Source organism: Heliangelus exortis, chromosome 12 (assembly GCF_036169615.1).
Source record: "Heliangelus exortis chromosome 12, bHelExo1.hap1, whole genome shotgun sequence".
Classification (NCBI taxonomy): domain Eukaryota; kingdom Metazoa; phylum Chordata; class Aves; order Apodiformes; family Trochilidae; genus Heliangelus; species Heliangelus exortis.
The window spans coordinates 17,197,071-17,210,736 of record NC_092433.1 but is presented as its reverse complement, the minus strand read 5'-3'; the positions used below and the strand labels follow the sequence as shown (position 1 = coordinate 17,210,736).

At 40.9% G+C, this 13,666-nt stretch overlaps 1 protein-coding gene across 16 annotated transcripts in view; it reads left to right on the top strand.

The window, feature by feature from the left end:
- FOXP1 (forkhead box P1) overlaps positions 1-13,666 on the top strand; it is a 379,251-nt gene that overhangs the window by 322,956 nt on the left and 42,629 nt on the right. For all 16 annotated transcript variants that reach the window (XM_071756305.1, XM_071756320.1, XM_071756311.1 and 13 more), the window contains one exon: positions 9,169-9,273. In XM_071756305.1, coding sequence (XP_071612406.1) covers positions 9,169-9,273 — 105 coding nt within the window. The remainder of the gene's footprint in view (positions 1-9,168; positions 9,274-13,666) is intronic.

Here is a 13,666-nt window from a genome sequence, read left to right as displayed (position 1 = left end):
ATAAACCAAGCTGTATAAACTTCATCCGTTTCACTATGGTTTAATGGAAAAAAAATCAGTTTCTCAATAAAATGACATCATTTTTCCCAGGTTGTAATGTTCCTTTTACAACTGTTTTCTTTAATTCAATTTATTTTACTTTTCTTTTTCTTGGCATCCTTTTTTTTTCTTGCAGTTTGGAGAGGGGGAAATCTCTTATAGTAAAGAAACCAGGTACTGCTCAAACCTCCTTTCTGTCCTCCCTCTCCCTCCACATCTTGTGCTGATCTGGAGCTCTGTCTGTGTCAGTCAGACAGGGCTGTATTTCCAAAGCAGTGAGATGCACACTGAAATTTGGTGATGGTGTTTTGAGGTTTTACCTGCTGGATGTTGAGGGGTGGGGGAAGGAGGAAAATTTATATTGCATATTTTGGGTGATGCCATGGGCTGGTGTTCTGTGTAGCTGGTGTTTTGAAGGTGGGAGGGTTGTTAATTTCTGTGCAGTCAGGGTAGACATCCATCCATTAAAAAATGCATTCTTCTCATTAAAAGGATGGTGTAAGCCCAGGCAGGGATGCTGCTAATATGTGATGCAGCTTGTCATTTTTTGGGCTGCATGAAGAAAGCAGGAAACTGTTCCTTTGGGAAACTCTCTCAGGAACTGAGCGACAGATCCTCTAGCCAGCGAATTCTTTTAACTGTAATTTTCCTTTTTTTTTTTTTTTTTTTTTTTTTTTTTTTTGTGTGTACTCAAAAATAACATCATGATGGGCCCTTAAATACCATTTCATACACGGAGCACAATTTCCATAGCACAGGTGGTGCTAATATAGGACAGTCCCCCAGGCACTTGTCGCCAGGAGTTGTACAGCTTGTTCAGTGTCTGCATCCATATGGCAATCTGTCCCATTCATAGAAAGACATTGTAGCTGTGCCTGTGGGTGCTGTGGTCAATGTAGTGTAAAAAGTAGATTTTAACTCTCGGCAACCTATGCTCTGCTGTTTGTTTTATTGTAGAATCCAGTTTATAACATGAAGGAGGAGGAAGAAAAAAAAAAAGCAGCTCTGAGCAAATTCCAGAACAATCTCATTGGCTTCAGGTTTTGTTTATTCTTGGAGCACATGGGGAATCAGCAGGTGCACCAGCCCTGCACCCAGCACTGCTCTAATGAACAGTTTACAGGAAGTCTTGCTCGGAAGAAACATTTTCCTCCTTGTTTATACTGTGAATTAACTCAGAAGTTGCAAAGCTCTAAATGAAGTTAGCTGGCCCTGCAAGTCACGCAAGGCTCCTTTTCATTTTTGGTTTTTTTTTTTCTTGCAAGTTGCATGGTTTTCCTTGGGTGTGCTGCCCTCAGGAAGGATACTGAACCCCTTTGTACCCCCTTAAAGGGGACAAATCCCAGCAAAGGGACAAACCCCAGCAAAGGGGAGCTCTGAAAAAGGGGGGCTGAAGTCTTAGCATCGCATAGCGGTTCGAGCATAAACAAGTGAACGTGATTTATGACTGCTCTGGTATCTATCACTCCAATGCCAAATGTTTTTCTGTTTTATTGTGCCTATTTGTTATGCCTTTTAGTAAACACAAACAAATAGATGCCTAGCACCTGCAGCAGCATATGATATTTACACTACCTGTGTGATTCAGCACGCTTCCCTGGGGAAGCAGGCTTGTGTCCTCTTGATTTTAGTGCTTTTTTAAATAGCATTCTTCAGAGGGAAAGCATGTGGCAGAGAGAATGCAATGCTTTAACTGTATTTCTCCCTTGGAGCCATTATTTATCTTAATTATTTTTTTATGTACAGTTTCCCAAAGGGCACTTTCCTAGCTGCCACGGGGGGGTGCAGGGTGAGGGCTCCCCCAGCGAGCTGCCAGGCTGGATGAGATGTGACAGTCACCTTCTGCACGGGTTTTGTTGTGCCTGTGGGACAGGGTGAAAAATACTGACGTGAATAATCCCTGTTAATCATATTTGTTGATGTATCACTGGTTTACATAAGGGTGAAAGACTTGCCTCAGCTCTAAATGTAACAGAGTATAAATTTGTTAAACAAGAATAGATCTTGTTTCTCAATGTTTTCCTTTACTATAAATTTAAATGTAACAACAGAATATAAATTACAGTAAAATAAGGTTGGCAAACAGGATCGTTTTTACAAACTATGTATGTAGGTTTGTAATTTTACACCTCAGTCTTGGTGAAGCCCAAGGTCTAATCCTGTGTTTTTAAGCTTGTGTGTGTTCTTAAAAGCGTTGCTGAATCGGGGCCAAAGCTTTGCCATTGTCACCTCCCTCTGCCATACAAATTGGGTGTGTGAGAGGGATGGAACTGCTGTGCTGGTAGTCAGTTAAAAAAAAAAACCAAACTAAACCAAAACAACAACAACAAAAAACAACCTGGGAAAGTGGTAGGATCACTTTTTTTTTTCCTAATTTAATGAAGATACTGAATCAATCCGTTTTCATCTGAATACATTAGGAGGCTGTTCAGAGAGGAATGAAATGAGTTTTAGCAGGCATAAGTAGAAAGCAGCCCAGCTAGGAAATCAAAATTCCAAGGTGCTGGTTTGCCACGACACGTCAGCTGCTCAGCATTGGTTGTGTGGGAAATGGCTGAGGCATAATCGGGGTTGGGAAATTAAGGTAGGACACTCCGTGCCCTGTCTTAGTTAAAAAGGTAAATGCAGTCATGGGAGGCATAAACATGCATGTTGCATCCGAGTCCCTTTTTTTTTCCTGTTCTACTTTATGCAGAACCAGTTAAACCACATTGAGAGTGATGTACAATTGGCCACTCTCTTGCAGAAAGGATAAAGAGGAGCTGGAGTGAATGTAGAGAAGAGCAGCTAGGATGATAAAGGGGTTGGAGGGAATAGGCTATGAAGACAGATTAAAGGGAATTAAAGATCTACACCCTGGAAAAATAGAGGCTCTAGGAGGATGTGATTATGGTATGTAAGGACATGAAGTGATGCTACAAAGAAGAGGGGAAAAATTGTTCTCATTAGTTAGCAGTGCTGGATTTTAAAATCCAGCGTTTCAAATCGTGTGCATCTGGGTGTATTTGATGTACTTTTCACTACAGTACCTAGGCACAAGGTTGAAATAAAAAAGAGGAGTTTTAAATAGTAGAGAAACTTGTTAATTCAAGTGCAGGGATGGAACCTCCACCTGAGATAAGTGATGGATTCAATAGTGTTTTTTGGTGGTTTTTTTTTTTTTACTGCAATGGGCATTTCTTTTAAGTCATCTAGAAATACGTTCATTCCCTCCAAGGATGTAGGGCAGGGGCTGTCTGGGCCCTGTGGCAGTTCTGCTGTGGGCCAGGCAGAGGGATTGTCACTGGAAGAAATGTGTAATACTTCTAGAGTGCTGGAGGGTCATAATGTTGATTAATAACCCCAACCATCAGTTCATCGATCAAAACCAGAAGATGATGTGTATAATTATCCAGTCTGGTTAAACTCCTTGCAGTGAGGATGAGGTAGAGGAGAAGAGGACTGTTAACCAGATTTTTCCTTTGTCTTGCTGCAAAACCTCCAGCACTTTCTTTGCAAGAGGTGTTTAGAGAGTAGTGCCACGAGAGGCATGAGAGGGGCAGTGATTTGGGGTGCATTGCTGGCCTTGAGTTATAACAGGAATGATACGGCTTGATACTTTTTTTTTTTCTACATGAGTATACAAGTTAGGATACACTGATTAGAATAGAGGATTTCAGCCTGTAGGCTGCAATTTTAACCTGATTTTTCTTAAATTGGTGTAGTCATTAAAAATGACTCCAGAAGTGTTTAGTATATCACTCCTGTTAATTCTGGTGGGGCTCATGAGCTGCTTCTGGTCCTAGATCTGGATGTGGACTAAAGTAAGGAGGAATTAGAGAAACACGGCTTTAAAAAACATCCAAAAATAGGCAAGGCAGCTCTAGGAAGGCCACACATATCAAATGCCAGCTCTCCTGAAGGCCCACTGCCCTCTACTAAATTTATCCAGCAGTGGAGAGAGGCATTTACCTTGCTGAGACATTGTTCAGATGAAATACCTGCTTTCTAGACAGTTGCTGAGACTTGCATGGAAGCATGAATATCTAGAAGTAGTCCATTTCAGTATATGGTTTAATACTTAATATTTTTCTTTTTTAATTATTTTTTTAAACTAATGAGGTTTTTTTTAATTCACAGTTTAGAGAGGAAAAGGGCTGCTAGGCCACCTTAGCAAGGATTCAGAGAGATATGCACCATGTGCCTTCACTGCAAAACACATTTTTATTCAATTGATGTTTCCATGAAGGCAGGAACTTGCGTTCGAGTACAGTTGGTACAAGAATTTAATCATTACTGCTTCCATTTTGACTTTAAATTAAATACAGCAAGCATTTCTGACTCAGAGAATTGTGACATTTTAAACAACTTCATTCCGTCGGTGCCTTTCGATGAGCTTTGGAGCTCACCAGGCAGTCAGGAATACAGGAGGCCCCTACTGGGTCCCAGTTTCATCTCTTCTTCTGTTGTACAGGACCAAAATTGTGGCAATTTGCCTCGGTGGCTTTGCCATTCACATCAGACCCAGGAGGAGGATGTGATGTGAGACTGAGTCCCTGCTCCTGCCTGGCCCCTGCACCGACACAGGCTTCATGGCAGCTGGCAGAGATGAGGTCACTTCCCGTTGCTTCTGAGAAATGAAATAAAATTCTAAGAAAAAAAAAAAAAAAAAAAAGCAATTCTGCAGTTTCTGTGGGTGCTCTGCTCAAAAACCCCCGTCCAAGAGGGAAGTGGGAGAGGTGGTATTGATTTTTTTCAGTGTGCAGGTGGCTCAGGCATGTTCTCTGCACTGTTAAAACGTGAGCAGATAATTCATAACTAACAGAAAATCAAGGATGCTTCCCTGCATCACTGATTTCCCCCCGTGTTTTGGCAAAGATCACTGGCCCAAGCAGATGTGGAAGAGAGAGTGTGGAGTATGAAGTATGTCAGCGTCATGAATATTTAAAATATGGTCCACTGTGTGGCTGAAGCACTCTTACTGGGTCTTCTGCTTAACTGGTTTTTACATCCACCCATGAGTTTTTTACCAGTCTGTACAGGAGCTGGTAGTAGGTTCCACACCTTTATTAAGAATGGGTTGAATTAAAGCACCCAACTCAGGTAACTTTTGTTCTAGCACTTTGCCTGTGACCCTTTGTGGTAGCCAATGTGATCCTGTCTCTCTTTTGGGTATACTATCAGTTTTATTCTTCATGGGGTCTTAGCTGTCCATGTTTTCTCCATCTCCCATGGGTTTATGTCCCAGGAGTGTGATTCTTCAGTGATGCTGTAGCACAGAGGGTAGATTCCAAAAGTTAAGTGGCTGAAGTGGTCCAGGTGAGTGGGGCTGTGCCAGTGCCAGCTTTGACAGCCACCCCAGCAGAGTCAGTGGTGAATTTGCTCTGAGGAATCCTTGGGGTTACAAAGCATCATAGGCTGAAGAAGGCAGAGGTGAAAATTCCCTCCAGCAAGCACAGAGGAGGTGTGGATGTGTTCTGGCCCATCTCCTCTCCTTACTGGAAACAGGGCTGGAAGCAGCAAAGAATAAGTGGACACTTATGCAGTTTTCAGCTTCCCACATGGATTTTGTTAACTCTGTCGTATGCCATGAATAAGCTGACTTGCACAAGATGTTTTATGTGCCAGAGCATTATTTGCTGTACTTCAGTGCAGCATCACTATTGCATTATTTGGAAATAATTCTATTGTGTTAAGTAATATGGATTCAAGTACCTTATGAGGAGGAAAAAAAAAAAAACCCACATAATTGTGATTTTTACATCATTTATTTCTTCACTTCTTTAAATATGTCTTGTTATAAAATCATTTCCACTAACTGGTGTTGCATCACCAGTACCCGACCACGAATATGCGTTCCTGGGAAGGAGAGGGTGACAGAAACAAACGCCTACTCTAATGTGTCATTAGAAATCAAACAGACCTAAAACTTGCTTCTGCTTGCCAATGCTCAGATCTTCTACAAGTCTGTCTCCGGCAAGGTTGCTTCCAGATTACAGGAACTGCTTGCATGCAGACAGAATATCACTGAGCAGTTTAAGCTTATAGGTTTGCATTGTGCCCACAAAGCTGTTTGTTTATGCATTGGATTAAAATCTTCATTTTCCACCTCTATTTGCTCAAACAAAGTGAGTACTTAGATCAGTTCAACAGAGTTCTCCATTCATTTCCACTGGCTGTATCCTTTGTGCGTTACATCCGCTTCTGTATGAACTCGCTCTTTGTTTTGTTTTGAGGTGCTTCTTAAGGCTCTATCAGGGAACAAGTGGCAATCTATAACATCTTCAAAAGTGGGATGGATAAAATAGCAGTAATATGATACTGACAGGGAAAGGTCACAGAGAGGCACTGCTGAAAACCCCCCCGAGCGGGATGGGAGTAGCTGCCTTTGGCAAGGCACGCTGCCTACCAGGCTGCCTGCATTTCTCTTTCAATGCTAAGGTTTTTATGTTGGTTTTTTTTTTGTCTTCTTGAAGTGTCTATTTTTGGTAAGTTGAAGTAGTTGCTCTGCTTTGTTGAATGGCATTGGAAAGCTGTACGTAGGTGTTAAGTATGTTACTCTTAGCATCGTGTTAGAAAATGACCTTTTCTGTTCCCATTTGCAATCAACCTCTCTCTCTCTGGTTATTGACAGCCCTAGACTTTGACATCCTGAGCATCATTTCCAGTTTGATCCTGGCTTGGTCATCCCCTCATTTTCTTTGGACACAATACCAGGGTATCATGTCCTACATAGTTTGTCTTGTCTTGTGCAAGTTGCCTGGAAAGAAAAGAGATTTGCACTTGGATTTAAAAAATAAATACAAATCTCGGTAGGACTCTTTCCGTTGACTTGGCCATGGCCTTCAGGCTCTCACAGAGAAACTTTTAAAAACCCTGCTGGGGGTTTAAGCCATGTGACTCCTGTTGATATTATAATGAGATTTACAGTGCTTAAACCCCACGGGGGACTGACTCCTTACTTGGTGTCACACGGCGTTTCTGCAGGCATCCTGGTACATGGGTAACATTCACTCTGGAAATAAATACACTGAATTTTGGGGGGAGGTTCTGCCAAACAAATTGAAATCATAACTCAGCTTATGTAGTCCTCATGGACTCCAATGAAGTGTTAATACTAAAACCTGCTTTCAGGTTTTGAATCAAATGATAAACCCCCTTATTTTCTGAATATTTTTCTGAATATTTGCTTTTTGATACATGTGTGGGGCAGACATTCCTGTCTGGCTATGGTGGATGGTGTTCCTCCAGCCATCCAGTTCTTTGCTTAGCTGGGGAAATATGGGGGTAGCATTTTTCTAATTTCCTTGCAAGGAATGCATCAACCCTTTGTTTTAAAAATCTAACTGATAGAGCTTCTCCCTGCTTGGGCATTTAAATACAAAAACTGATTAATTTAAACCAGTGTAATAGTCCTTTCTAGAAAAGGCCTTTGTAAGCCTCTTTAACTACAGCTGGGTTTTTTTTTAGGAAATTATGTTGTTTATTTATGTATTTACTTATTTGGACTTTTTCTTTTCTGTTTATGCTTGAAGAACTATTTCTAAGTAGCTAAAAATAAGATTTTAATGAAATAATGCGTTACATTCACATACAACTTGTAATATCTTTACCAGTCAGATCTGTACCTTTATTGAATTAAAAAAAAACCCAACAAAACCCAAACCAGTTTTTGTAACAGAAGACCTACAGTTATCTTCAGAATCCATTTGGCCTAAAGTGGCAGAATCTGGGCAAGAATTTCTCTTGCAACTACTTTGTGTTAGGGACAACATCTCAGGGGTTTATTTTCTGGTGATCTTGCTAGCCAGTGCATCAGAAATAATACAATGATAAAATTTTTTTCTAGTAGGCAGATAATAGTACAGAATAAGAAAAACAGCATTTCCACATATGTATAAAAGTAAAATGGTGAAAAGTGACTGTTTATCCATAACATTACCTGTAGTCCAGGATAAAATAAGTCATGAAAGACACACCTAGTTGCAGGTATGTGTTCATATCCTTTGTGTATTTCTAGAGTTCATAATAAAGCACAGGTATACTGTAGCAAAAAGGCTTGCTATGGAAAATAGATCTGTGTGTGAGCATAAAATAGAGTTTTCAATATTATTTTGACATTTAATTTTTCGAGTCACCTAAGGTTATGGAAATTGTTGCAAAAATAATTCTTTTACTTCAGAAGTTTCCGTGTAGAAGTTGAATAAAGAAGATATTTTAGAATATGGTTCATCAGTTAGTGCAACAGATACATTTCCCTGAGCACCACATGGCCCGGATCAAAGCATCTCATGACTTGGATCAGTGCAGCCAAATCATTACGTATTGATTGGAATCCCGCTGGAGGATTAACCCCTTCCTGCTCAGAGCAATTTTCTTCTTTAACCCTGGTTTCAGTGGTTAGAACACTCTGTGGCATTCCTCTTGAGTCTTAGCAAGGTTAATAGCCCCCACTAGCCCCCTGTGCTAAGGAAGCCTTTGATTGTATGGGTATTTTTTTTCTTTTTGGTGATGAATTTTGCATTTGAAAATACATCTTGAATTTTCCTTACCAGGACATAAGGGAAGCTGTACTGCAAAGCAACATCCTGTAAGAGTTAAAAGGGAAAAAAAGAAAACAACCCCAAAATGAAAGAAAAAAACCAACCCTCAACCCAGTAAATAAATAACATGGTGGGAAAGCCAAGGCTGCAAACTCAGAGCTTTTTCCTCTTTCTGTAGCCATGAGGAATCCCTCAGGTCTGGGTGTATTGTGTTAGAAGAATACCTTGCTGTATGGAGATGACTTCTCTTCCTGATGAAGTTGAATTGTAAATATGCAGTGTTCATAAATTTCTTAGCAAAATATCAAGCAGGATATTAAGCAGGTCTGTCAAATGATTTCTCCCCCGTCCATGTTAATTTAAATTCTTTGCAAAGCTTTTAATTAATGAATGAAATGTAGGAGGATAGCTAAGTAAGAGTGACACATGTTTTGCACTGCAAATGGTATTTAATTCTGTTTTGAAAAACCATGGGCAGAGTCAGGTGGGAACCATGAGGTGGTAGGGATGTTTCAGGATCTGTTGTTTGCTGCCTCAGAGTCGTCCTGAAGATGAATTGTCAGCTTTGGTTATGCCACTTTTTCTCTTTTCTCTTTCCTTCCTCCAGTTTATCCCACGAGGAGCACTCACACAGCCATCCACTCTATGGACACGGTGTATGCAAATGGCCAGGCTGTGAAGCTGTATGTGAAGACTTCCAGTCATTTCTCAAGTAAGGATGGTTTTTTTTTGGCACTTGTATTGTACAGAAAGCATGCCCTGAAATGTTGTGTGCTGTCACTCACCCTGGGCCTGATGCAAAGCCCATTGAAGTCAGCAGAGAGTTCTCTTTCACTTCAGTGGCTTTTGGATCAGGCTCAAGAGCTTTTTAACAGGGGATAGTAAATTAGCCCCATGGGGAAAGTATGGTCTTGCTCAATGTATTACTATAAAACAGAGTGTTTGCTGTTCCACAGCCTTTTATTTTTTATTTATTTAAATGATTTTTAAGTTGCAGTATTGATAGTGTAAACAATGCAACCTTGATTTAACCTTGATTTCACTTTAATTTAGAAATTTTGTCTTAAATTAACTCTGTAATTGAACAGAGAATTGCAGAACATCACGTGAAATTTAATTTATGTCAAATAAGTAACTAATGAACAAAGTCTACACTACTAAAAATAAACTATAATTATATTAATTGGGCCCCTGCAGTTTGCTGCAGACCTTTCCTTGCTGCCAAAGAACACAATTTTACACGTTGCATAAACAGTGCATTATGGACTCCTATGTGGTAATGTGTGCATCCCGATGCAGGGAAGGACTGGCCAAGCCCTAATAACTTACACATGGCTGCTCCACAGCTAAACCATCAGCTTCACCCCTCCCAGCTGGAGCAAAAAAGGCTTCCCATCACAAAAGAGTTTTCTGTCTGGGTAGATCACCAGGTACACGTATGCTTTGGGTGGATCCGGGTTCTGGATACACTGATCTTTTCTCAAGGATTATGGCTGATCAGTTGAAAGATCACCAAAGACCAAGCATGTTTATGATTTAACTGCACAAATGGGCAAAATCTGCTGCCTTTTACAGTGGTGATCTCATGCAGTTAGCCCACATAAGCATGGGACTCTTCAGGATGGATAAGTAAGTAGATGGAGTCCCAAAACGTTCATTCAGCTGGATCTCTTCTTTCTGGAGCACTTCCCTAGATTTTAATGTGAGGGAGGGAAGGGCAACAGCAATCAGAGGATGTTTGTTGGATGATGGTAGATGATACAGATAGGTCTCAGAACAAAATGGGCCAGTTCTGCATCCACTGGTAAAACCCTGCTGAGTTCAGTTGGATCAGTGCTGCTCCTAGTATAAGCATGTGTTACAAGTAAGGAATGGTACAGTAATGAGAAGGTTCTCATTACAAGAGGATTACAAAATAAGAAGGTGCTAGTCATAAATTTCTGTGAAGGGTGGCCTCATTTCTTTTAGTTCATCCTGTTGTTCACTTAGTGAAATAAATGCTAATCTCACCATACTTGCCAGCTCATTCATATTCATATGCCATCCTATAGCATTTAGACTTGTAAAACAACTCTAATTTTTTTTTTTTTTTTTTTTTTTTTCACCAAATGCAAGGGAAAGGTGCTGTGGTAGCCTTAGATATTGGTATCATCTGTGTAGTCACATAAAGTGAGATTATGCCACCTTTGCTTCTTGTGCTAGCCCCCTGCTCAAGATTAGATGGGTTGGTTTCAGGAAAGTTTCTCAGAGCACTGGATGGGGCCATGCATAGAAAATACAGCCTTTCAGTTTTACTGCACAAGTAGAGGCAAAGGAGATTTTTTGTGTAGTATTTTAGAGATGTTTCAGATAGGAGACCCAGTCCACCAGTCCTAGAGGAGATACTTAGGGTGATCGATAGGCAGGAGTAACCTGAAAACCATTGCCAGACCAGCCTGGACCTGAAGCAGCTCCCAGCTCCAACAGTTCTGTTCTTTTAGCACTCACTTATCACTCAGGTTTTTTTCCTCCCTTTAAACCCTTTCAAGAGAAACATTTTGTGGGACTTTCTTAATCACAAAAAAAATTGGCTTGTTTACATTTTCTTATTATCCAAATTCTGCAGTGTCCAGTCTTACTGTTCAGTGTGATATTTAACCCAGAACAAATGCAGAAATGAATGTCCCCAAGTGTATTGCCACTGATACAGAGTGAGCATTGCTTCAGAAAATGAGACTGTAGCCTTTCAAGTCTCCCGTGGAGCATCTGTCTTTAAATTATATTGCCATTTATCAGAATTCATTACTCAGTGAAAAGATAACAGGTAGATGCTTGAAGTTGCTTTCTGGTACTTGTGTAATCCGTGAAGCTCTTTTGACAGTCCCCTCAAGAGAAAAGCTCTTGTTTACCAAGTGAACTACAGCCCATGAATCAACTGAGCATTGCTTAATTTCACTTACCTTGCTAAAAAGGCCCGTTAGAAAAAGCAAAGAGAAGTTACATGAGGAATGAAAGCCCTGCATGCCAATAAAATGATTCTTCAGTTAAGGGAGAAAAAAGGACTCGCAGGTCTAAAACATGGTTCATTTCTTTTCCTCCTGAGGAAGAAATATCATAACTGTTGGTAAATCAAAACCAGAGATTTGACACTCTTCTGTGATCGTTCTGTAGTGTTTGTTCCCAAGGTGAGGTACACCACAGGGCCCTTGATTTCAAAGATAAATACTGTACAAATAACGATCCTAGTTGTCTTTCACTCACAGCCAACAGGAGGATGCTTATCAGAACCAGCAGATACACGGACTATTGTACTCATTTATTTCCCTATTTCTTTTTGAAATAAGTTGAAGTTTTAGCATTGTTTATTTTTTTTTTTTTATGTGTTGGGTTTTAGGGGTGGGGTTTTTTAGTTTTTTTTTTTTTTAATCCATCAGCCATTGGTTACCATATGATGGAGTATCAGTTAGAGCTAACCCATAGCAGCAGGGGCTGCTGCTAAGCCTAATGAAACAGGAGCACCCTGCGTGCTCCAGAATGCTCCCCGAGATGGAAAACAAAAACAAGTCCAGTCTCACCGTGGTGACCTGATGGCCTTCTGCCAAACTGCAGGAAGCAAGGTGAGGGCTGGAGGGTGCACACGTGTCCAGCCTGTTAACCAGGGCCTGTCTCCCAGGCGGCGACGAACGGAGCAATTAGTAGTGCAGAGACTTCCCCTCAAAATGGACTATATCTTTGATTTCATTTGCATGTGCTTAAAGACCATTGCAAATAGAAATATATACCCTTTCTGTGGTCACTTGTTCACAAAATCTCTGCTGGAGGGGGAGAGTAGTTTATTCACCAAGGTATCCAGAGTAAAAAATGAAGGAGAAGACCGAGCAAGATTTTATTCCCTCCTCCCATCTTTTTTTTTCAAAAATTCGATTGTAGAGTAGATGTGCTTAATCATGGCTGTACCATTTTTTAATCAAATATATTCTTCAGACTAGGGACACAGACCTTTGGAGAGCTCTTGCAATCCTGTATTGCAGTGATGCTAGTAATCTCCTTCATGTGAATTTAACTTTGATGAAACGAAGGGGAGTTTATGTGAAAGAAACTACTAAGTGCACTCTGTAATGTTTTCACAAGTGTTTTTATCATGGTAACATCTTGTTTACTTTAGTTGCCTGCCTAAAACTACTTGGAACATGTTAAGAAAACATTTTGAGAAAGCTTCTACAAAGAGGCTTTTGTTTAGCAGCAACTGTGAGACTGCTCGGCTCACAAAGGTGTTAACTTTCAACCCCTTAAGCACTTCCACATGAAATTCCAGCAACGATGTTTGTGGTTTTGGAAAAACAAAGTGTATATTAAAGAAACCAGGTATATGCTAATACATGTTGAAGTAAGCCGGAAATCATAAATTGTTTCAAAGGCATTAATTGCTATCATTTGCATGTCAAAATGTTCGGCAGTGAAATCATCTGCTCTTAGCACAACAGAGACTTTTTTAATCAAATAGGTAGCAAGGGCAGAGAAAAGTCTAGTCTAAAGATGTCTTCTTAAGATTTTTCAATTCCTGGCAGGCCCAATTAAACTCCTCAGTTCTACAGCACTGGGTGCTGGCAAGGGTGCTGCTGCCCTGGGTGGGGATGCCTGGGCACCCATCCCTTTCCCGGGGGTGTCCCTCGGTGCTCGGGGATACAAACACACGTTTTCTTTTCCGATCCCTCCACGGATTTCCAGTTGCCTTTCGAGTGTTGATGTTTCTTTTTACAACCTCCTGATTAACCTTCCTGCCCTGGCAGGGGAGCCGGGACCCTCGGGGGTGGCCCCGATCCCACAGTGCCCTCTAGTGCTGCCGGGGATGCTGGTAGGGAGCAGCTGCATCCCAAAAGGAGCATCCCTGCCAGAGCCAGCCCCGCTTCCCTCCTCTCCTCAGTCAGTGGAAAGCAAGCCAGCTCGAACTCACTCACCTTATTTTTAGTTTAACGCATGGAGATGAGGATTTTTTACTCTTGGAAGCGAGCATTTGGCTTCTTCCAGAAAATACCTCCTGCTCCCTGCCATGAAATATTTTTTGTGCCTGGCGCAGAGGTAGCGAGGCACATTGTCTTGCCTTATTGCATTTGATATCTTAAGGT